The sequence below is a fragment of the Panthera leo genome, chromosome D2 (assembly GCF_018350215.1).
Source record: "Panthera leo isolate Ple1 chromosome D2, P.leo_Ple1_pat1.1, whole genome shotgun sequence".
Lineage (NCBI taxonomy): Eukaryota > Metazoa > Chordata > Mammalia > Carnivora > Felidae > Panthera > Panthera leo.
In genome coordinates, this window is record NC_056689.1 from 53,669,014 (window position 1) to 53,694,105 (window position 25,092).

The window sequence follows — 25,092 nt, forward strand, 5'->3', positions numbered from 1 at the left end:
CCATCAACCCTCAGTTTGTTCTCTGTATTTAAGAGTCTCTTATGGTTTGCCTCCCTTCCTCTCTGTTTGTAACTATATATTTTTTCCCTTTCCCTTCCCCCCTGGTCTTTTGTTAAGTTTCTCAAGATCCACATATGAGTGAAAACATAATGATATCTGTCTTTCTCTGACTGATTTCACTTAGCATAATACCCTTTAGTACTATCTACATTGCTGCAAATGGCATGATTTCATTTTTTCTCGTTGCCAAGTAGTATTCCATTGTATATATAAACTACATCTTTTTATCCATTCATCAGTTGATGGACATTTAGGCTCTTTCCATAATTTGGCTATTGTTGAAAGCGCTGCTATAAACATTGGGGTACATGTGCCCCTATGCATCAGCACTCCTGTATCCCTTGGGTAAATTCCTAGTAGTGCTATTTCTGGGTCATAGAGTAGTTCTATTTTTAATTTTTTGAGGAGCCTCCACACTGTTTTCCAGAGTGGCTGCACCAGTTTGCATTCCCACCAACAGTGCAAGAGGGTTCCCATTTCTCCACATCCTCACCAGTATCTGTAGTTTCCTGATTTGTTCATTTTAGCCACTTTGACCAGTGTGAGGTGGTATCTAAGTGTGGCTTTGATTTGTATTTCTCTGATGATGAATGATGTTGTGCATTGTTTCATGTGTCAGTTGGCCATCTGGATGTCTTCTTTGGAAAGTGTCCATTCATGCCTTCTGCCCATTTCTTCCTAAAATTTGTATAGAGTTACAAAAGATCCCAAATAGCCGAAGTAATATTGAAGAAGAAAACCAAAGCAGGAGGCATCACAATACCAGACTTTAGCCTCTACTACAAAGCTATAATCATCAAGGCAGTATGATGATGGCACAAAAACAGACACATAGACCAATGGAATAGAAGAGAGAACCCAGAATTGGACCCACACATATATGGCCAACTAATCTTTGACAAAGCAGGAAAGAGTATCCAAGGGAAAAAAGACAGTCTCTTTAGCAAATGGTGCTGGGAGAACTGGACAGCAACATGCAGAAGAATGAAACTAGACCACTTTCTTACACCATACACACACAAAAAAAACTCAAAATAGATAAAAGACCTAAATGTGAGACAGGAAACTTGCATACAGTTCTAATGCCATCACCTGTTTAATGTTTTGTAGACCCCACTATTTTGGTTACTTCTTGAAACCTACATTTCCACTGCTATCTTCCAAAGGTAGAGAGAAAGACAATGTTTCCTTCAGTCTTTCCCATGTCTTTCTGGCTCTATACGTCTAACTAGACAGGAAAGGTTCTCAATCACTTCCCATTCTGTGGGATGCCTCTGTCATTGTTACACTGTAGGTGTGAATGAAGTCAATGGTCTCCCTCCTGTTCCAGGCTGGTAAGTAATATTGGGTACTTTGTCCATTCCCATTGCTTTTTTGTTAATAACAAGGAAACTATCAAGTTATAAGAACCCTTAAAAAGTGATCATTTCTATCCCCTTAGTGCCTCAAGAGCTGAGACTGGGTCTTGTTTGATGTTACATCTTCAGTATTTAGCATGATACCTCTAGATGGGCAACGGGTTTCCCCAGGCAAAGGAGATATAACCCTCCAGCTGTAAACATTTTTAAAAATTCTGTTGAAGGTACTTCTGTGGCTGTTCACTTAGAAAATATTTGTGAAAGGAAATAGTTCTAGGCTAATTGTATTCATTTGTAAGAACTCAGAAAGATCCTGCCTACCTCTCCAGACTCATTACTCACTCTCTTAGCTCCAACCACACACAGGGAACCACTTTGCACATTCTGTTCCCTCCATTTAGAGTGTTTTCTTCTCTCTTTCTTTATTCTGCCCTCACCTTTGCCTGGCTAACTCTTACTGTCTTTAGGTTATGTTCAGTTGTTATAACCTAGGAGAAGCCTTCCGTGACCTACTAAGACACTCTTCTGTGTTCCCAAAGCACTTTGTGCTCACACCGTTGCAGAATTGCATGCTGTAATAGAACTGTCCATTTTATGGCCTACCTCCCCCTGTTCCTTCCTTCCAAACAAGGAAACCGTTTGATACTGTTATGACACTCTGGACACTCAAAATCTATGTAGCTGGAGACATTTGTAGGCATAGATATCTTCTTCAGAGATTAAAGTACAGCCAGAGACTTTGTCCCCATCTGCACTGGATGCCAGTCCATGCCACTCAAAGGATTCCCCTGGGTGATCACCCTTGCCTGGGACCTGGTTGTTATTTAGACCCTCCAAGAGGCTGCCCTTCTCTACATGTGGGTCCCAGAATTTCCTCACAAAACTGGGTTGTACTCCTTTTCTATCCCCTTCCTCAAATCCTCCATCCTGTCCAGGCCCCTGGTACCTTTTCCTTTCTACACCCAGCAGTTCCTCTCCCAGGCTCCATGCCCTCCTGACCTGTCTGAGCTCAGTGATGACTCTGGCTCCTGGAAACCTGGTGGTCTCTATTCGCTCATCATTGCCTATTGTGGTAGACCAGAAAATACTCAGACACCTCCACATCCAGGAGGCCAAGCACAGAAGAGGCTCCAGCACCCTGGAAACACCAATGAATAAATAAGAGGGGTGATGGTGGGGGTGATGGCTTTTCAGGGTGGGAAAGTTGCCTCAGATACTTCAGGACAGCAAGAATAGCCTTGGAGCTCTAGAGATGCAGGCATTGATACTGTTATGACACTCTGGATGCTCAAAATCTATGTAGCTGGAGACAACTCACAGCTATCTTATCTCCTTTAACCCTGGCTTATAACAACTCTGTGATACTCCCCGTTAAAAAACACAGGCTACTTCCCCATGGCTTCTAGATAGTGGCACTAAGAGTCCAACATGATCAGTGTGATGCAAAGACCAGGCTATTTCCTCTCGACCCCAAGGCTTCTGTTCTGCTGTCCCACCTCTGATGGTCAGAGCAGTATGTTCTGGGAGGTCAGTCTCAGGCAGTCTTCAGGCAAAGGGTAGAGGAAGGATGTGTAGTGTTGGTTGGTCTGGAAACAATGACACCAGGCAGAGAGGGGCTGAAGAGGCCGGGACAGGTGAGCAGGGATTCATTTGCACAGGAAGCAAACATCCTGGCTCTATGGGTTGGCTTTGGTCCCCTCCACCTGTTGTGGACACACAGCAACCGGAGCCATAGGACTTCGGGAACTCTTTGTGCCCCACAGTTTCACACGTGTACAGCTTAGCAAGAACACTGCCGTGAGTCTCTGAGCAAGGGCATCGCCGTCTACAGGATTTGTGAAAGTTTGTTTTTATTCTTGCAGGGGCTTTGTCCCCATGTGATTCATTAACTGACCCGTTGCTCCTTAGAGCTGCAGGGAGCCTGGTAGTTCAGGCCATTAAATCCCTCTGTCGACCTAATTCATGGTCTGACATCACAAGCCTCACTACATAATCCATTTGTCCTGATTTGATTTTTTCTTTTCAAGAGGCATCCTTGGCAGCCAGGTTTTCTCATTATGATGTGATTCATCAGTATGGTAATTCCCATTAGAATTATTATCTCAGACATGATTCATCCTTGGAAATATTAAGGCAGAAGCATCATTTCAAAAAGGCCTGCTCCAGTCACAGCCACAGGGACTTTCTGCGACAGATGCCCCATCATTCAGCTTGCATTTGTCAAATTTACTCTGTGCCAGACGCTAAGCTGGGGGATTTGGGGAATATAGAGATGACAGGACTTCACCTCTGCCCTCAGGAGCTCCCACCCTAAAAGAAATGTGGCATGGATGTGACAAATAATACGAAAAGTGCAGTCAGAGATGAAAAGTAACATGTTCTCCCTCAAGTCTTAGATAGTGATTCTCAACCTTTATCAGGAATCAAGATCAGCTGGAGGGCTTGTTACAACAGATTTCAGGGCCCCAGCCCCAAAGTTTTTTATTCAGTAGGCCTGAGGTAGGACCCAAGAATTTGCATTTCTAACAAGTTCCCAGGTGATGATGCTGGTCTAGGGACTATATTTTGGGAACTGGGCTCTAAGCCTTCAGCTCTCTCTCTGTTGTCTCCCTCTCTCCCCTGCCTACAGGGTGCTAAGCAGTGTGCTCTTTGCTGGAGACAGCATGTTAAATAAGGCATGGTCCTGCCCCTCTGGGAACTCACAGCCTGGAAGGAGAGTAAGACAGTGACTTCCATACTTCGCAGAAAGTGCTTCTATAGAGTTTTGCAGAGGGGCAGTTGGAGCACAGGAAAGAGGATGCTCATTTCTTGCTGGAGCCTGGGGAAGGCTGCACAGAGGAGGCAAAATCTGAATACAGGGTAAAATGTGGATTGGACGCAGTTATTTGGAAGGGCATTTCCAGCTGTTAAATTCCTAGATTATCAAATGCCCTGGGACACCCTCTCACACTCTTTCTTAGATGTTTCCTGCAGTAATAAAGATTCAGCTTAACTTCCCATAAAAGCCAGTGGTGGAGCTCTGGTTAATTGGCACAGCCTTAGCAAAGCCTTTATTTTTGGCTCTCTGGAGCTGTGTTTGGTCAGCGTCTCGTGCATAGTCTGAATATTCTCAGTAGAATGGAATTCTCCACACAGGCACTTGAATGGAATGTGGAATTGAGAGCAGGGAAGCGGCTGCCTGCTACCAAAATCCTACTCTCCATATCTGCCACTCAGGTCGACGGGCTGCTTCGGCTCCCATTCCCTAAAACAGCTTCATTGTTTTTGTTGACTCTTCAGGAAGTTTGGCAGGTGTTCTATCATTCCTTTCATTTAGACACATATACCCATCAAACTTCCAGCATTTTCAACCTTCTAGAACACGGCTTCTGCATTTCGAAAGTTAGGAAAAGGGCCCATGAGACCAGTAAAAGGGGTTTCCAAACCACAGCTCTTATGCTTGATTCCATGAAGGAGGCTCCTGCATTGTTATCCAGCCTATGAACTCACAGTTAACACATAGTTCAAATAAATGTGATTATTTGTTTTTCTAGCTCAGGCTACTTTAAGAATTACATTATGGGGAGATAAGGGTTCTATTAGAAGAAGATGCATAGTCACTAGTGACAAATGATAACTGAAGAACACTGATAAGAGAGAGAGAAACAGAAGACCTTAACTATATGCTGTATTAGAGAAAAATGATGATCAAAATTATCTTCAACATTAAGGTTAGTTAATATCCTCCATTTCCCATTTAAGAAGGCTAGAAGGTGTGGGTAATTGAACAGTAACACTAGAGGGACCTTGGAGATAATGTTGGCTGACCCCTTTATGTTATAGAACATTCATTGAATTAAACTGAATTGGGGGGGTCAATATTTGAATCCATATTTTGTTTTTTCTAGGGCCTTGATCATTTCCAAATCATCATTTTCAAGAAGAATCAGGATGGAAAATAGATCTGATTAAGTATTCTCAATCAGCAAATGATAATAGAATAATGTTAAACTACTGGCGAATTTCTCAGAACAGGTCACTTTTGGTTAGTAGCAATTAGGAGCATTTGGGTATAGCTATTCTGAATAGTTTGTAAACATTTGATGCCATTTCATGTGATTTCCATGTCTGGTGTTTAGCAAATACAAATGACAATCCAATGTCACCTGTTGTGGAGATGAATCCAGTAGATTCATGACCAAAAAAACTGAAGGATTCTAGCAAGTTCTTGAAGAAGATAGAGACTAGAGACAACTATTAATTTAATCAAGAACTTACTGACAAGCTATAATGCCAAACACTTCTAGACACTGGAGATACAGCAATGAAAGAAGAAGTAAAGTCCTCAAGAAGCTGACATTCTGAAAGGGGGAGACAGACAATAAACAGAGAAAGAAGGATTGTTACTACAGTTATCCCTCTTAAAAGTGATTTCTTTTACACTTGTACTATAGGATCCCCTAACTAGTTAGCAACACTCGCTTAGAAATGGAGAGTCCTAGTGCTAAGTCCTAGCAATGTGCACACTGGTTCTTTCTTTTTTTATTTTATTTATTTATTTTTTGCCTATTTTTTAAATATGAAATTTATTGCCAAATTGGTTTCCAAATAACACCCAGTGCTCATCCCAACAGGTGCCCTCCTCAGTGCCCATCGCCCACTTTCCCCTCCCTCCCACCCCCCCATCAACCCTCAGTTTATTCTCAGTTTGTAAGAGTCTCTTATGGTTTGGCTCCCTCCCTCTCTAACTTTTTTTTGCTTCCCCTCCCCCATGGTCTTCTGTTAAGTTTCTCAGGATCCACATAAGAGTGAAAACATATGATATCTGGTTCTTTATTTTTAAGTGGTGGTAATATCTCTCTTCCTAGAGCTTTTCTGAAGTTTCAATGAAATCATGGCCCAATGCTCAAAACCTACTTCATTTTAATCACTCAATATATGTTGCAATGATACAAGTATTACTGAGTCCATGGACACCTAAATAACAAACCTTTTTATTGGAAGACTTGAGAAGAAATGCCGTCAGATCTAGGAGCATCATAATTTTCCATAACTCTGACCCCAGAAAGATAGAATTTGAAACAGATCAAGTTATGAAATTGACTCCCCTTGACCAGTACCCACTTTGGCCCCAGTAGAAGTAAAATTAAGATAAAGCTCTTTGTGGCTGTGTAGAGGAATGAGCTCTCCTCCTGGGTAAGTGCTGTGGATGTGGTGTATCTGGCTACTTCATGCCTTTCAGTTCACCAAAGTCTTTGGTTTTGTTTCCATCTTAATTGCCCCAGCTTCTTCAGTCTTGGATGTTTCTTTTGTTTTGGTTCTGACCTCCATGTCCCAGTGCTGGTTTCTACAAGGCATCCCTCTGTCTTGAGTCACAAAGAACACAAATGATTTCTTAAGTGTTGTCTAAGCATTGTTTGCTTTTCTGCAAGTAACTTCATAGTATCAAAGTCATCCTGCTCAAAGGTAGCAGCTGGCATAATGGCACTAGTGTACTTCCATGAAAAAGATCCATTCCCAGTCCACAGTGGTTGTTAAACATAGGAGCCATGAGGGCTGCTGTTTGTAATGTTGTCTATATAGGTGTTTATATAAATCTTAAATCTCTAAGAATTTATCAATGGCCCAGTGTCAAAACCTTGACTCCTATCCTTTCCTCATTCCCAATACTATAGCAAGTCCTGTGGCATCTATATCCAAAATATATCTTGAGTATATAATAATTTGTAATTTTTAATTAACTTATTTGATCCACATATTTATTGTCTGACTTCCACACTAAAACGAAGCTCTTCTTGCTCACTGTTGGATACCTAGTAATTGGGCTTGACACAACATAAGTGCTTAATAAATATAAATCAATTGTTGAGTGAATGAATGGACACATATCTGTTTGGCAAGCCTAGATACCATGTTGTGACATGTTGATTATATCTCAAAAAAAGATGCTAGCCCATACAGGGTGGTGGACTGTCTAGTTTTCAGCACCTTTATTATCACATTAATCAAGTGAAATAAAGTTTATGTGTTTTTTTACCCTGCAGTTTAAAACTCTAAATCTCCATACAAAGGAAACAGTTGGTCACTTATTAGTCATAATTTGCCTGTTTTGCACAGTAGTTTAGGGAGACCGTGAAAGGAATTATCATGAATGAAAACAATAACAGCAATATAAACATCCCTTAAACCTCTTGCAAGTGACAGTAGTTTTTTGAATCCCACCGTTTTTGGACTTTGGTATGATCAAGTTTAGTGCAGTAGATAAAGCTGGACCACAGAGCTGGACAAACCAGATCTTAGTCTTGGCTCAGCCTCTTAGGAACTGGGTACAGTTGGCTGTGTTTCTCCACCTCTCTAGGCCTACTGTCTCCACCTGCAAAATAAATCAACCTCACAGGGTTATTATGTGGATTCAAATCTCATGCAAGTAAATACTTACCATTGTACCCCACACACCATCATTGTGTCAGTTAACTTTTGTAACAAAGCATCCCAAAAACGTAGTGAGTTTTCACAACAATTAATTTGGTGCGTGTTTCTGTGAACTGGCTGGGTGTTCTCCTAGTCTTGATCAACTGGTCTCTGGTGGGCCCTGTCATGTATCTGTAATGGCATTTGGACTGGCAGGTGGATAATCTAGGATCTAGGATGACCCCACCATGTGTCTGGTTATTGGCAGGCTATCCACCAAGGTAACAAGAGTGAAGTTTCTCATCTTCCAGCAAGCTAGTTCTGGCTACTCCACATGGTGGCTATTGCAGAATTCCCAAAAGCAACAAGAGGAGTGCCTGGGTGGTTCAGTCAGTTAAGCGTCCGACTTCGGCTCAGGTCACCATCTCACGACTCGTGAGTTTGAGCCTCACGTTGGGCTCTGTGCTGACAGCTCAGAGCCTGGAGCCTGTTTCTGATTCTGTGTCTCCCTCTCTCTCTCTGCCCCTCCCCAACCTCAAAAATAAATAATAAACATTAAAAAAAATTTTTTTAAGTGGATGATCTGATAAGAGGTAATAGCCTGATTAATGTGGTGCCTGAACATTGCCGTATCCACCACCACTTCATCCACATTTCAGCATTTTTCCAACAAGCACCTTATTAAAGCTTATCCAGTATTGGTATGACTGGTATGTGTTAGTCCAGATCTTGGTAGAACCTGTTGATTCTTTTTTGTTTTTAGTGAATGGAGTGTTAGCAATGGTGGTGGTAGCTCAGAGCTTTATTCTAGAAGTCTTCATCTTTATGTCTTCAAACACATTTGAGGACTTAGAAACAAGTGCTGATGACAATGCTGAATAATTACTTAGTACATACCTAATATTTATGTATGTTGAAGGTAAACTGCAACACCCCTTGAGTGCAGAGACCATGACTTTCTGTGTCCTTGGCAACTAGCACAGGAAGGAGCACACAGAGCACATGCTGGGGGAGCTCAGTATATGTTTATTATATATATCTATAGCCACGTTTATATCCCATTAAGGCAGGGATCACATACTCATATACTAATGGTGACCAGCTATTGGCAAGATGGGATCACTAGAGAGTGATAGGGACTGGAGCCAACTGGAGAACTTGTGCCCCAGGTAACAAGGGAGGGTCTATCCATTTGACACCACACAGGAATGTTCAGTGTTACCAGATTGTTCCAGTTTTTAGGAGATGCTGTAACATCAACTTTCTTGATTTTATTTTATTTTTTTTTTCAACGTTTTTTTTTATTTATTTTTGGGACAGAGAGAGACAGAGCATGAACGGGGGAGGGGCAGAGAGAGAGAGGGAGACACAGAATCGGAAACAGGCTCCAGGCTCCGAGCCATCAGCCCAGAGCCTGACGCGGGGCTCGAACTCACAGACCGCGAGATTGTGACCTGGCTGAAGTCGGACGCTTAACCGACTGCGCCACCCAGGCGCCCCTTGATTTTATTTTTTTTTAAGTTTACATGTTTATTTTGAGACAGAGACAGCATGAATGGGGGAGGGGCAGAGAGAAAGGGAAAGAGAGAGAATCCCAAGCATGCTCTGCACTGTCAGTGCAGAGTCTGACACAGGGCTTGAACTCATGAAACCTGAGCCAAAACCAAAAGCCAGATGCTTAGCCAACTAACCCACCCAGGTGTCCCTAAGTTTATTTTTTTTAAGGACTTATTTACTTAAGTAATCTCTGCACCCAACGTGGGGCTCGAACTCATGACCCTGAGATCAAGAGTTACATGCTCTACTTAGACTGAACGAGCCAGGCGCCCCGCTTCTCTGATTTTGAAACACTGTGTGTCAGATCAAACAGGTCCTTTGTCTGATCAGGTAAATCTGACCTATGGCTAGCCAACGTGTTACTCCCTACATTAGGCACTGATTGGCACCTCTCTGTTGCATCACAATTACTCTGAAGACCCAAGGAGGAAGGGGAGCCACAGAATAAGGCAGAGATGGAGCAGTGAGATGGTAAGAGAGGCAGGACTTCAGGAAAGATGGATGATTGTCTATTTCAGAGGTCAAGGAAATGAAAATGAGAACACTTGATTCGAGTAAATTATTTGGTACAACAGTCGTTCCCTGGCTATATTCTTGGAAGGAAGGAAGGGAGGGGAGGAGAGGAGAGGAGAGGAGAGAGGAGAGGAGAGGAGAGGAGAGGAGAGGAGAGGAGGAAAAAAAAAAAGGAAACCGAGGAAAAACAAAGCAAAGCAAAGCAGAGAAATCCATGGTCAAATAACATACATGAGAAACACTCCAAATATTCAGTTAAACAAAATAAAATAGATTTCTTTACTCTGACCCTTTTCACGGTCTTTAATATTCTAATATGCAATGTAAATCTTCAAAAGGAGAAACATGTACTGAGTTTTTCAATGATCAAGGAGTCCTTATATCATACAGTCGCTCTAGATCTAATGATCTGAGGAAAACATTTAGGGAAACCTGGATGAAGGACTGAATGGGACACTGGGAATCTGAAGGAGTGGTGTGGAAACTGGGATGCACAAGGTAATGAGTGAAGACATAACGTGCCAGTGGAGCAGCTTGGCACATAAAGAAAGTAGGTAAACCCATTAGTAACCAAGAACTGTCAGCATATTAATCTTTATAAAATAAAACCTTCTTAGCATCATTCCTCTGATAAAAACAAGCAAAAAATAAAAAGTGAAGGGTTCCCAACCTCTGATGGATTAAACCTCCTTGCTTAACATTCAAGGCTCTCCTTTATCAGGCCAACTGACCTTTCTAATTTCCCAGTTATGCCCCACACTCACTCTCTTCTCTAAATACCCTGCTTTGCTCACCGTCTTTAAGGCATTTACTATTTCCAGTCTCTTCACCCTTGCTCACCGTGTGAGTTGACTCCCCCAGCTCCTCTGATTAGAACCGTGCCTGTTTTCCAAGGCACAGCTCAAATCTGCTTTCCCTCGGAAGGCTTCTTTAGCCATCAAAGCTCACAGTGGGTTCTTTTCTCTCAACTTCTAGAGCATTTAAATTTCTGAAGGACTTATTTGACACATATCATGTTGGATATTGCCTGTATGATTTGGAGCTGAGAGAGGAAAAGCATGTCCGGAGCTCTGCATCTCTCAGCCCCAGTTTGCCCTCATAATACACTCAAATAAGGTTAGGATGATATTATCCAGCAGCACATAAGAACAAGGGTATAACCCCATAAAAGTGAATTTCATAGACCATGTTCTGTTGTTATACAACCACCTGCTGTTCCTTGAGGATGGAAGAGTCCATTCTCTTCTTGCCCAATAGTAATGGGTGCCGTTTGTAGACACTAGGGTGAGCACTTTACATGTAGTCTGGTGAATCCCAGAACATCCTAAAGAGGGGTGTTAGTATCCCCACTTTACACAAGAGGAAGCTTTCTCTAAACATTCAAGTCAGCTTGCTCATGCTTATGAGCCTCTCTCTAGCTGGTCAAGGCAGAGCCAGCTGCACAACCCCACATACCTGACCCCAAAGCCTGAGTTCTATCTGTCCCAGCGCACCATCCCCATGGCTACACTGGCCGCCAGAAATTTAATGACAGAGAATTAAAGCTAAAGAATTCATACTCTTCCTTCAAGTGCCAAATATATACCAGTAGGCTGCAGAAGGTAGATTAGAAATCTAGTTAGAGTCAGTGCAATTTGAACATCTGGGGGTGTTCTAGGTACATTCTAGGGTCTCTTAAGGACCTAGCACACCTCAGTGATTGTCCTTTCAAGTGCCAGTGGTCCTGGTTAAGGTGGGATTTGGAGTGTGCAGCATCACAGGGGCACATTCACAGCCTGGAGGACATTCAAGGGACTTCCTTTCCCTGGGTACTTACTGATGTCACGAGAGGGCTTGACCTCCATTTTCATCCTACTGTGAGCTCTTTGCTTATCTGTCTGCCTTACTAGACTGTGAACTCTCTGAGAGGAAAAGCTATCTTATTTACCCAGACCTGACACATAACTGGTATATAAACACAAAATAACTATTTGTTGAATGAATGATCAGACAAGGTGCCCAAGGTAGCATGATGGAGGCAGCACATTGTAGTCAACTTTTATTCCACCATCAGAAAACTAGATTAACTCACCCATGTGGTATTTCTTCCCTATTATTTATACACTCCTCAGGAGTCTCAGGCTTCCCAGAGACCTTGACAAAACCTAAAACCTCCCTGTAATAATAATATCAAACCTCACAATTTTCAGGCCTCATCTTTTAAATTAGATTGTGCAATTTTTCAGCAAAGGAGGTATGTGTTACTTCTTGTACATGCCCCACATCTTTCAGCACGCTGCCTCCACAGAGCAGGATCTATATAAATGTTGAACAACTATATTGGAATTATGGTTGGAAGCTTGTCCTAATTGTGCAATCTCCTTGCGGTGCCCTGCTGGCTCAGTTGGTGGAGCATGTGACTCTTGATCCTGGGGTTGTGGGTTCGAGACCCACGTTGGGTATAGAAATTACTTAAAAATAAATCTTAAAAAAATTGTTCAGTCTCCTTGAGATAAATTTTTGGTGAATTCAGGTAATAAAGGAGAGAGGAAATCAGGATAGTGACAGAGACAGAGCAACAAGAGTGGGCAGGAACTGTCAATGCTTTGGAGGTGGGAGGTGAGAAAGGATGAAGAGGGAAAAGGATTCAAAGACTTTGGACCAAGATGATGGATTGAAGGATTGTGCCTGAGAGAGAAATCTAGAACTTCTCCTTCTCTGTGACCATCTCATCCTCACTTCAGTTTGAGCATAGAGAAAAGATTCCTCATGAATGTCAGGTTGAAGTGCTCCTTGGAGGCAGACAAACCTGGGACAGTCATGCACACAGGAGAGTCCAAAAGGACTAAAAGCAAAGGTTTGACTTTGTCGCCCTGCAGAAGAGCTTTGCTCTGCTAAGGAGGAGGAGGAGAAATTTGAGCTGAATATATTTTTGGTTGGAACAACTTGTAAGTGCTCTGTTTGATAGCATGGTTGTTTGAATGGCCGATTTCATAACTGCACATAGCTTTTCCAAATAAATGGTGTCTGTAGAATGTTCAGGTTAATGCATGAGTCCAGTGCTCAAGAGTGTTTGTGCTTAGAGCAACTGAGCCTTCTTTCTTAATAAGTCATCTTGGCATTTTGTCAACAAACTAATTTGCTTTTCTAAGAAACTAGATTAATACTTCCTGTACTCTGTGCTATTCACAGATCTACAATGCAGTGAGAAGGAGAGAAGAAATAGAAAATACAATTGGATCTCTTCTTCATTTCTTCACAAAGCTTCCAGCCTCTGAAACAGCCCATGAAAGGATTAGGGTTGGTCCGTGCTTAAAGCAATGTGTCCGAGATACCATATGTGAGTACCGTGCCACCCTCCAGAGGACGTCCATATCTCAGTACATCGTGGGTTCTCTGCTAGAAGCAACCACATCTTTAGGAGCAAGAAGTGGCCTACTCAGTACCTTTGGAGGATCCACCGGACGAATGATGCTAAAAGGTAAGGTCTGAAATTTCACTTTTCATCTTTGAGTGCAGAAAGGAATCTAGGTTAACATGTGTGCATCTCCTGATGAATACTTGAGGTCACTTAGTGGCAATTTTAAATAAATAAAAGTTGCTGCTTTAATAAACTATGAAAAGGTAGTCCTTTATCAAAATCCTTTCAGGTGTCAACATTCCAAACAATAAGCATTGAGATTTTGACATTTCATTTCCGATAGAAATAAATGGTTACAAGGCTATCTTTGATATTTAAAAAAAAATTTTTTTTTAACATTTACTCATTTTTGAGAGTGAGAGGGACAGAGCATGAGCAGGGGAGGGGCAGAGAGAGAGGGAGACACAGAATCCGAAGCAGGCTCCAGGCTCTGAGCTGTCAGCACAGGGCCCAACGCAGGGCTTGAACTCACAGACTGCGAGATCATGACCTGAGCCGAAGTCGGCCACTTAACCGACGGAGCCACCCAGGCGCCCCTGATTTTTTTTTTTTTTTTTTTAATTACTCAGACACAGGGTTTCTCCTAGTGGCAGTCTATGACAGCTGTCAATTACTGTGAAAAGACCAAACAAGTGTGGTCATGTGGTCACAGTGAAAACCAACATGGGTGTGAAACAGAGTGAAATACAGTTCTTCCTCCTACACAGAATCAATAGGTTCATGTTGACCAGAAAAGCTAAAGGCCATCTTCCAATGACTCCCATCTTAACAAACAGGATATTCGGGCATCCTGCTAAAAAATGAAAGCCAGTGGAAAATGGGGCCCCTCAGCACCAGAACTTCCCAGCTACTTCCCACGAGTAGGCAGACAGGCAGGTCAGAAATGGCAGTGCACCAAAGCACCTTGGAGATTTGTACACTGCACAGCTGTCACAACCCACTTGGCAGCCTTCCCTGGCAGGAAGCTGCCAGCCAGACGGGGACCATGCAGAGCAACGTTCCACTGCCTGGGGGCTGCCAAGGGCTCCATCTGACATCCGGCCATTTCTCTCAAGAAGAGCAGCTAGTGTCCCTCTGCAGTAATCCGCAGACCTGTGGCTAGCAGGTCAGTGATCTTCCTCCTGGATCTTCAACCACTGTCCTGGCACACACACCCTGGGGAGTACACACCTGACAGGAGTACACACCTCCCTGTGTACCATGTGGGTACCATGTTGGTTTGTTTCCTGGAGTCATTTTTTAACTTTTGCAGCTTGGTTATACATAATGAATGAAGGAAAACACAAGGTGTGTGCTTAGAAAAGCAAAGCATAAGGAAACCAAAGGGTTTCATATGTTTTTCGTTTATTCAATCTGTGTTTTGAGCCTCTGCCAGGTGCTAAGTGCTGGGTAGGAAACAAAACATAGTTTTCTATCATCATGGAGCTAGAATAGTCTCTAGGTGGTAAACAGTTTCCCCTATGCACAATACTCAGGATTTCTCTACTCTGTTGTGGCTCCTAGTAACTGCCAAGCTTCCACTCTCCATCCATGCTCTTCCTGAGAAGTTGGGCTGAGATTGGCATGTGGAATTGTTGTTGCTTCAAGGCTTGTGACTCTATGTAAGGACCTCATCCTATGAGTTAATCAACCTGTGTTTGTCAGATACCTGATCTGTGCCCAGCAGAGTGTGTAGGTATATGGGAGATTCTAATGAAGTGCAGGTCAATTTACTTGCCTTCACGTTCTTTATGATCCTAGTGAAGAGGCAAGATTTGTGTGCACCAAGTATTCAAAGAATAATATGATACTGCAGGGAGTTGAGTACTAAATAATATAGAAGTGGCTCTAATCGTTCAAAGAGCTTAGAGAAGGAATTAATGTCCTTTGTGACAAATGGCTTTGCCCTAAACAAACAAAAGTCAACAAAAGCCACTTTCTTTCTTCTCCATTAATTGCAGAGGGACAAATCTCCAGGCTCCCTGACCAAGGCAGCTGCCTCCAGTCTTACACAGACCTTTGGGAAGGAAAAAGGAGGCTGCTAGTTAGTGTGTCTGGGGCCCTGATAGTAACTTTATCTCAGTTGCTATTTGTACTTCCCTTTTCAAATCAGAACCTCATGGATCCACATTCCCAGCTCAGAGATTCATTGGGTCATCAACTCATGTGTCATTTTTAAATTAGCAGTTTATTCAAGAGTTGGGAGTTTCTTTAACTTTCTGTTTTGTAGCTCTTTAATGCTTTTTGATATCCCTCTGTAAGTGGCTTCTGCTGAACTATACAGTTAACTGGCTGGCTTCTGCCCTGGGCTTACTTCTGTAGTTCTGACTTCTTCTCTTGGAAACCTTTTCAACTTCAGGGCCCTCTCCTGTAGACTCTTCCGAGTCTATACATGCCATAGTGAAACATAGGTTTCTTTAACATGCCGTGGAAGAAAATGCACCCAAAAAACCATATAGGCATTCAAAATCATAGAATGTTTATAGAATCTGTAGGTTCAGCATATTGACTAACTGGGTCTTAAAGTCTGATGGCCATATATTCCAGCGGTGGGGGGAGGGGGGGGGCGGCTGGAGCACATCCTGGCTGTGACTTGGTTGTCTGCTTCTTTTATTGTTCACTGTATGTTCTGTGGCACTGAACTGGCCAACAGCTTTCAGTTCTGTATTGCTAATGAAGATCTCTGGGAAATATATAACACAGACTCAGTTCCCATCTTATAAATGACTTGTATTCCAAAAGTTCATTTCTCAGGAGCTATGTGGAACTTAGAATACTTTCCTAGAGAAACAGTATTAAACATTGTGATTTTGGTTGACTCTAGTCCTCAAAAACCTCTTTAACCCATAACACAATTGAAATCTATACACTTCCCATGGAATAAAGAGAAAAACACAATTATTGGAATACTGTGAATCAGCCTCCAAGGAAAAAGCAATACAAATGAGTTAAAAGACACTTCTTATTTAGGGAAAATAAGTTTAGTTAAGATGAGTAGAGTTAAAATGAAAGTATTATGAAGATTTTGAAAAGAACTTTGGGCCATTATAGAGATTTCAGATGTTGGCATCTAATTCTCTTGCTGTGGATAATTACATTTCAAAATTCATACCTATATAAAACAATCAGAAAGTTATTATCCCAGTACTTTCCCCTTCTCCTACCCCTGTTTTTCAAATGGAGGCTTATAAATGGAGTGGAGAAGGGAAGAGAGGCAGGGAAGTATTTAAACTTTTTTCCCAGAGGAAAAAGATAAGGAAGAAAATGACTTATTCCATGAAAAAGTCATGTTTGAAATAGGTTAAATAGAGTTTGGAAAGGTAGAGAAAAAGGAGGAAGGGAAAAGACAAATACTGTTTGATCCTATTTATATAAGACACTTAGAACAGTCAGCATCATAGAGACCAAGGGCTGATGGGGAACAAGGAATGGGGAGTCATTGTTAATGAGTATAGAGTTCCTATTTTATAAAATGAAGGGTTCTGCACAACAGTGTGAATGTGTTTAATACCACTGAACAATACACTTAAAAATGGTTAGAATGCTACATTTTATGTTATATGTATTTAAGCCTCCCCCTATCCCCCCCCCCAAAAAAAAAAGAATAAAAAAATTTTTAAAGAAGATGATGTTAGGAAGGTCTTTGGTCCCAGGGCTATTAAGATGTTAGGCCGAGGTTGTGAAAGCTTTCACATGAACCTCCAGGAGGCACAAGTCAACTCATCTTCTGGAAGTGGTTATGATTACAAGATGAGGGTTGGAGGAGCCTGCAGTAGATAAGAATAGGAAGAGAAAATGTCTAACCAGTTTTCATTAGTCACAAGGCATTCACAAGTCAGGAACTGGTGATTCAAGGGTTGATTGGCCAAAGTTGTGCAGTTTTGCACCTTTACCACAGCCTACAGGATTCTGCGAACTCTTCAGCACTTCATTGAGCTTACACACCTCTGATGGTACAGGTCGCTCTAGAAAGGCAGCCAACAATCAGTACACAAACATTCTGCCGTCAGGACCACCAAGGATGGTCTGTCTACTAACTTGCAAGTTTGCCAAAAAACATGAAACATTTTCTGATATAAAGCATTGATTGGGAAGGGTGTGCCCTTGATTACAAAGGAGTGCTGTGTCACCATGGAAAAGGGAGGGTTTACACCATCTATTTCTAGCCTGAGTCCCTTTCTCCCCCTCCCATTAACCTTGCTAGAATCTCAAGATCAACTCCCAATAGCAGTGGCAGTCAAAAGAATTATTGATGTCAACAATCAGGAAGTTTTCTAAACACATTACCTGCTTTTGTTTCCTTTTTTTCTCCAGTGGACTATCTACTGAAAATTACAAAAGCAAGATAAAGTAAAAAAGGAGAGAAAAGAGTGACATCTCTGATATTAATGTAAAGCACTGATAGTAAAATTAGAAAAAAAACATAAGGCAGCTAAGTGTTCTCAAATGTCCATATTGGACCAACCAATATTATAAATTTGGTACATTAAACTCAATATTTCCTTCTCAAATTATTGCTAAGTAAGTTTCTAAATTAAAGGATTAAGTATTTACATATAACCAGAACAAAGTTCAGTTATTCATATATAAATTATGTAGTAGAAAAGAAAACTCCACTGTTCATTTTTACCAGTTTGAGTGTATGTATGTAGATGTAAAGAATAACTAGGGGCACCTGGGTGGCTTAGTTAAGCGTCCAAGTTCGGTTCAGGTCATGATCTCACAGTTCATGAGTTTGAGCCCCGTGTAGGGCTCTGTGTTGAGAGAGAGTGCCTTACATATTTAATATTCTTATTGGAAGTAGGCAACATTTTGTTTCTGATAGAAATGTCTAATAAAATTTTGACTTATTTTCTTTCACCACAATAAGGATATTCTATTTATGTATTTTTCTAAAATTAGTACCTTCAAGGATAAAAACAAGAAGTCATAATAGGAATACACACACACATTTGAACTATGTGACTGTCCCTCATAAATAATTTAGTTTATAAAGGCTGTCTTAGTTGACTTCCTCATAATCAAAATAATTACCCTGTACATGCCTACCAAGCAGGGGAAGGCATATACATACTTCTAATTCCAAGATTTAAGTTTATATAAAGAAATCCTCTGACTTGTTAGTTTTGTGGCCTTGAAATTATTTTCTTGGTGGTTAAAAGTATGCTTTAATGTAATTTAGAGTATGTTTCTGTACAAGTTAATCAATGAGAAAGTACTCGTTCATTGCCCACTGTGGCCGAGTACTGTGTCATCTCTGGGAAGAATGCAAGAGATCACCTCTGAAGTCTTCAACTTGAACAATAATATTTCTCACTCCAGAGAAAATGTAATATTATGTTTTAGGTCTGTTGAGGTAGCTCGTACTACCCACCAAGAGATTCATAAAGTGCTGGGCTACTCAGTTGATGGTAGGGTCTATAGCTCACGGGGCCAGTAAGTTTGGTGGGCACAGAACAAACCCCTATGCCTTGGGTCCACAGTAGTCAGGTGTCATCCAGGACTATGACTCTGTGCCTGAGTGTGACCCAGGAATGTGACTCCATGTCTAACTGTGACCTAAAGATGCTCAGATGTGACTGAGGAGTATGACTGCACACCCAGGTGTAGCTTCAGAGTAAATCACCAGATGTGACCCAAGCAGGTCACTCCATGGCCAGGTGTAAGTGAGGATTGTGACTCCTGCTTATAATCAGGGGATATTTCCAAAGTACCAGGGAAAGGTGAAGTCACCTACCTCAAATATTACTGGAGACATGATGTTTGTTTCTTTTTAAAAAAATTTTTTTTTTAATATTTATTTATCTTTGAGAGAGAGAGAAAGACAGGGGAGCAAGTTGGGGATGGGCAGAGAGAGAGGAAGACAGAATGTGAAGCAGGCTCCAGGCTCTGAGCTGTTGGCACAGAGCCCAGTGCAGAGTTCACTCTTGTGAACCATGAAATCATGACCTGAGCCAAAGTCGGACACTGAACCAACTGAGCCACCCAGGAGCCCCAACATGATGCTTCTTAAGTCAAAGCAATTATGCATATTTTGAAGGGGAAGAAGGGCCAAGCAGAGGAATTACATTTTTTTTCTTTAGTTTTTTCAAGATAGCTGATATCTCTGAAATTTTAAACCCTTCCATTTGTAAAGAGAAAACTGGGTTTAGGGGCAGGTTAGAGTGGGGTAGAATCACAGTAATAAGTCATACTACTTGTTAACATTTTCTTAGTTCTCACTTGGTGCCAGGTATTGCTCTGAGTGCTTTGCCTGTGTGATTTCATTGAAAACCATTCAGTGGTCCAATGAAAGAGGTACTGTTTACTAATGAGGAAATTGAGGCCCAGAGACATTAAGAATCTTGCATGTGGGTACATAGGTCATCAGGAGTAGTGTGAGAACTCAAATCTAGGCAGCCAGTTGAGTGCATACGTTATGTAGGCCCTTCGTCTGCATTATTTCAATTAGTCCTTATTGTGGATTGACTTGCATCCCCCAAAAAAGATATCCCGAAGTCCTAATCCCTAGTACCTATGAATGTGCTCTGATTTGGAAATAGGGTCTTTGCAGATATACTCAAGTGAAGATGAGATCATTTTCAGTGAGAGTGAGCCCCAAACCCAGTAACTGGATTTCCTTATTAGAAGAAGAGAAGAGGGGCGCCTGGGTGGCTCAGTCAGTTGGGCATCCAACTTCAGCTCAGGTCATGATCTTGCAGTTCTTGGATTCAAACCCCGCATTGGGCTCTGTGTTGACAGCTTGGAGCCTGAAACCTGCTTTGGATCCTGTGTCTCCCTCTCTCTTTCTGCCCTTCCCTGCTCGTGCTCTCTCTCTCTCAAAAATAAATAATATTAAAAATTAAAGAAGAAGAAGAAGAAGAAGAAGAAGAAGAAGAAGAAGAAGAAGAAGAAGAAAAGAGACATAGAGACACAGAGACAGACCTACATTGGGGTGAATACCACGTGATGATGGAGGCAAAGGCTGGAGTGGTGCCACCACAAGCCAAGGGACATCAAAGACTTCCAGACCCTACTAGAATCTGGGAAGAAGCAAGGGAGGATTCTAACCAGAGTCTTACAGGAAGCATGGCCCTGCCAACACCTGGATTTTGGACATCTAGACCAGGGACAGGAGACATTTCTGTTGTTATAAACCATCCCAGTGGTGGTAACTTCTTATAGCAGCACTAGGAAACTAAGACAGTTCTTTTGACAATCCTGCGAGGAGGGAATTACTAGCAACAGGAAGTCTTCAGGGGGCTGTATTTCATGATAAAAAACTTGGATTTTACCTTGTAAGTAAAGAAAGACACTGAAGGGTTCTGAGGAAGGGTATGATTTGATCAGATCGGGTTTTTTAGAAAGACCCATCTGGCGTAAGTCTCCATGGAATCGAATGGTGGGTGTGTTTACAGAATCAAGGAACATGCAGTCATTGCTATTTGATAATGCTTAATTGAATGAGATAATTTTAGAGCCAAAGAAAGAAAACACTAATTTTCACTGTATGTTGTACAAACATTGAACGCATACAAAATGAAAATGCAAATACACTTAGGAAGTTTTTGAGCTGGCACAAAAGCCATTTTCAGTGTCTCAATAAGCCATTATCAGCACCAGGGCCCTGGAATGGTTGCAGGGCTATCTTTGGGGCCTCCCTTACTCCTGTCTGAACTCCTCTCCCCTCCTTCCCCTCTGGTAGTCCAGAGCCCCCCTAACTACACCAGCCCATCCACTCTTCACTCATGACCCCATAATAATATACTTTCCTGTTCTTTCTGTAGTGGATACCAGCTCGGCTTTGTGAACAGAGTGTCTTGACGGGTTAGAATAGAGATCTGGAGTGTTGACTGATGAGGGAGACTCCCTCGGGAGGGCTGGGGACAGATGGAGGAGCTGATGGTAACTGGCAGAGGGAATGGGGCACACAGATGCAAAGGCACGAGACAGGAAGAGACACAATGTGTCCAGGGAACTGCTGGTCTACCAGGCTGTTCTGGCCGAAGCTTGGAAAGTACAGAGGCTAAGTAGGAAGGCATGGTGCTACGGCTGGGGGAGAAAATAGGTCTCTAGGGGGCTGTATTTAATAATAAAGAGCTTGGATTTCACCTTGCAAGTAGTCTGAGATGCTGACGGGTACTAAGGAAGAGTGTGATTTGATCAAATTGGGTTTTTAGAAAGCTCCATTTGGCTATAATAAGGGGTGGGGCTGTACAAAGTGTCATCCTTAACCCTGGCCTAAGTATCCAAAGTATAGTCTCTTGGGCTTCACCCCCAAGCCTACTGAATTAGTCTCTGATACTTCAGGTGAGTGTGCTTGGTGTGGAAGGTGGATGGAGAGAAAGGACAATGAGAACTGGAGGCATTTAGGAGGATATTGCTAAGGCACTGTTCCTGGTAGGGTGTTGTTGGCACATTTAGCAACTGGTAGAAATTACAAAAAGGCCGCCCTCCCCACTCTCCACAGGGTGATGCAGCCTCATACCCATGCATATCAATTAGTGCACAGCATGCCGGCTGGCTGGATTTCAGACCTCTTTTCCACTCAGGTAAGCATCTTTGTGCACTGCGCAAACTGTTCACTGTACCAGAAGTACAGTGGTTATAAGCAGCAGTCGCAATCTTCAGTTACACCTGGCCATGGAATGACCTGCTTGGGTCACATCTGGTGATTTACTCTGAGGTTGCACCTGGGTGTAGAGTCACACTCCTCAGTCACATCTGAGTGTGTTTAGGTCACACCTCTGAATCCTGGGGAAGCCACAGAGAGGTGTATATAAGGGGTAGAATTAATACAATGTGGGGATTGAATGGATATAGTATGGATAAAGGGAGCTGAGCCTAAGATGACCATTAATTTTATCTTTAAAAAAAAAATCATTTCTGAGGAACCTGGGTGGTTTGGTCGGTTGAGCATCCTACTTGGCACAGTCATTCATGATTTTACAGTCATGAGATGGAGCCCAGAATCAGGCTCCATGCTGTGTGTGGAACCTGATTGGGATTCTCTTTCTCCCTCTTTCTGTGCCCCTTCCTCACTCACGCGCTCTCTGTCTCTCAAAATAAATGAATAAATAAATAAATAAATAAATAAATAAATATCATCTCCAATCTTCCCATTTGTTATTAATGGTTAAAAATTAATAGGGTTGTTGGATTATATGCCTACTCCTGCTTCATTCCCTACTATCATTTCAAGTAATCAGGAAGTCAAGGGTCAATTAAATACTAATTATTGAATTATTGAATGTACTAACACCTCTAAAATAAGTACTAAAATAAAGTACTAACACCTCTAAAATAAGAAACTAATAAATTCTTTTTTTATTATTTAAAAAAATTTTTTTAATGTTTATTCATTTTTGAAAGACAGAGAGAGACAGAGCACAAGCAGGGGTGAGGTGGAGAGAGAGGGGGACACAGAATCCAAAGCAGGCTCCAGGCTCTGAGCTGTCAGCATAGAGCCTGATGCGGGGCTCGAACTCACAAACTGCGAGATCATGACCTGAGCCGAAGTCGGATACTCAACCGACTGAGCCACCCAGGCGCCCCTAATAAATTCTTTATGATTAAAAAAAGTCCTCATCGTTGAATTCAGAAAGGTGATTGGTGAGGACAGCAACCTGTGACAGTCACTTGTAGTTTCCATATGTGAGCTGGTCTTGAAAATGTCAAGTCATAGTTATAGAATCTCAGAATGGTCTATGTTCCAGAAATTCATTTGCGAGATAGTTATTTGAAACTCTATATCCACAGACAAAACAGCAATTGAATTCTAAGCCTTCCCCAAAATACTTACTTGACACAAATAAAACTGAACTCCTGAATATTTTAAATGAAAAAGTTCTAAAAGATGATTTTCCTATGTCAGTAATTAAATGTTCCCCAAAACCATACTGGAATAATAAATTGTTGTACTTATCCTGAAAGAGGCTAGTTTAATTAGAGAATGGTAAAGAACAGATGAATAACCCTGAGGGAGTTAAGAAATATATTTAAATAGAAGCATAAAGTGAGAAGTTTAAGAATAGTTTTAAAGCTGAGGCAATTACCAACAGGAAAAAAAACTAAAAATATATAGCTTTCAATAATTGGGAAAATGGGCCCAATTCTTCATCTTTAATTGAGGTGATTGAATATATTCTTCTTTCAGGGGAAGAGAATATATAAAGACATTGGGGATGTAACCCTTTTATGGTGTAAGGACATAACTGCCAAAGAATAGATACAGGAACGAGCAAAAATGATTACCTCCAAGAGATGGCCCTTTACTTGCCGTTTTCTACTCATCTATACTGTTCGAAGGTTAATTTCCATGAGTACATACTATGTGTTTCGTGCTTTAAAAGAGGCTTTCAGAGCCTGTGTGAAGATTCAAACCCCTCATGCTGGATTCAAGCCCCTCATCTCCAATACCGTTGTTATCAGTTGCCGCACTGAAGACCATTGGGGTTATATTCAGATGAGAAAATAGAGAAGGGGGGGACCAGATGTTTTGTTGAAGGAGGGTGGGGAGAGGGCCTCGGAGTGAGTAAGACCAGTATAATTTCAGGCTCTTTGTCCTGATAGAACTGTCAACCTCTAAGTTGCTTCACAATTAAAAGAAATTCAGTCAACACTGTGTTATCTTGAATAGGTGACTTTTCTTCTCAAGGCTTCAGTGTCTGCATCTGCAAAATGGAATTAAGAACACAACTTTATAGAGTTGTTTTGAGGATTAAATGAGATATTTAAAGAACTTAGCATAGTATCTGGCACATAATATGTGCTCAATAAATGTAATGACAATGATGGTGATGCTGAGGATGATGATAGTGGTAATGATTGCTGCCACTTTAAAATACCAACCTTCCACTGTTCTTAATTCAATGCTCTGCTTTTAACTCAGTCACAGATGCACACAGAAAGAAAGACACCCTCCAGGTTTCCATGGCTGTGGACCCAGAGCAGTAACATTTTAAGGGATACTTGAAAGGAGGTATCTACAAGCTGGGAGCCACCCCTATATAAAGTCTTTAGTTAGGTTTTTCTTAGGACCCATGCATCAGGCCATTTATTCATTCATTTATTTATTTAACAAATATTTATTGAGTATCTACTGTGTTCGAAGCACTGTGCCAAGTCCTGAGGATAAAACAGTGAATAAGATACAGTCTTAACTTTGAAGGAGCTCACTTGCTACTGGAGGAGATGGACAGAAAAACATGCAGTTTTCAGTACAAATGTTATAGTTGATAAGCACAGGCTCTAGTGGCTCAGAGGGAAGTCCCTGTGCCATCTTGAGTGAAGTCTGGGGTTCCGAAAACCACTTGAGAGCCTGGAGAAATGTGAACCTTATTTCACCAAGGAAAACAAGTGCTCACCTGTATCATGTACCTTCTGCTGTTTCTACTTCATTCTTTGTTGATATCATCTCTCTCCCCTCCAGAGTGGAAAAGACTTATTCCTGGGATTAAGAGCCATGTCTAAAATCTATGATTGATACAAAATTTAGTGTTCAAGTTCAAATTGGTACATTTTAGTGAAGATGCATACAATTAAATAAGACTTTTCAGTAAATGTAACTAATCCTTTTTAGTGTTTTTGGATTGTTTATTCTCCTAAAGACAAAAACTCATTTTAAATGAACGATGAAAATTCTTGTCCATGGGAACAGTTATAGAAGATAATGGAATATGCTTATAATCTGTTTCTAATAACATGTGGGTCGGTAGTAAGTATTTAAGAGGAAAAAAAGGAGACTATCTCAAGATAGTCTGAGTCATTATTTAAACTTCTGTTGGAATTGAATCTAAAAACCAAGAAATCATAAAGAAATTGGTAATACAGTTAAAGTAGGAAGAGGGCATTTTA

At 41.5% G+C, this 25,092-nt stretch overlaps 1 protein-coding gene across 1 annotated transcript in view; it reads left to right on the plus strand.

Annotated features, from left to right (window-relative positions):
• The window catches only part of LOC122201660 (1-phosphatidylinositol 4,5-bisphosphate phosphodiesterase epsilon-1-like), a 224,901-nt gene that overhangs the window by 29,708 nt on the left and 170,101 nt on the right, over window positions 1-25,092 (plus strand). Inside the window, 1 exon segment of the mRNA XM_042907512.1 lies at window positions 13,050-13,338. Within this exon segment, the coding sequence (XP_042763446.1) occupies window positions 13,050-13,338 (289 nt within the window).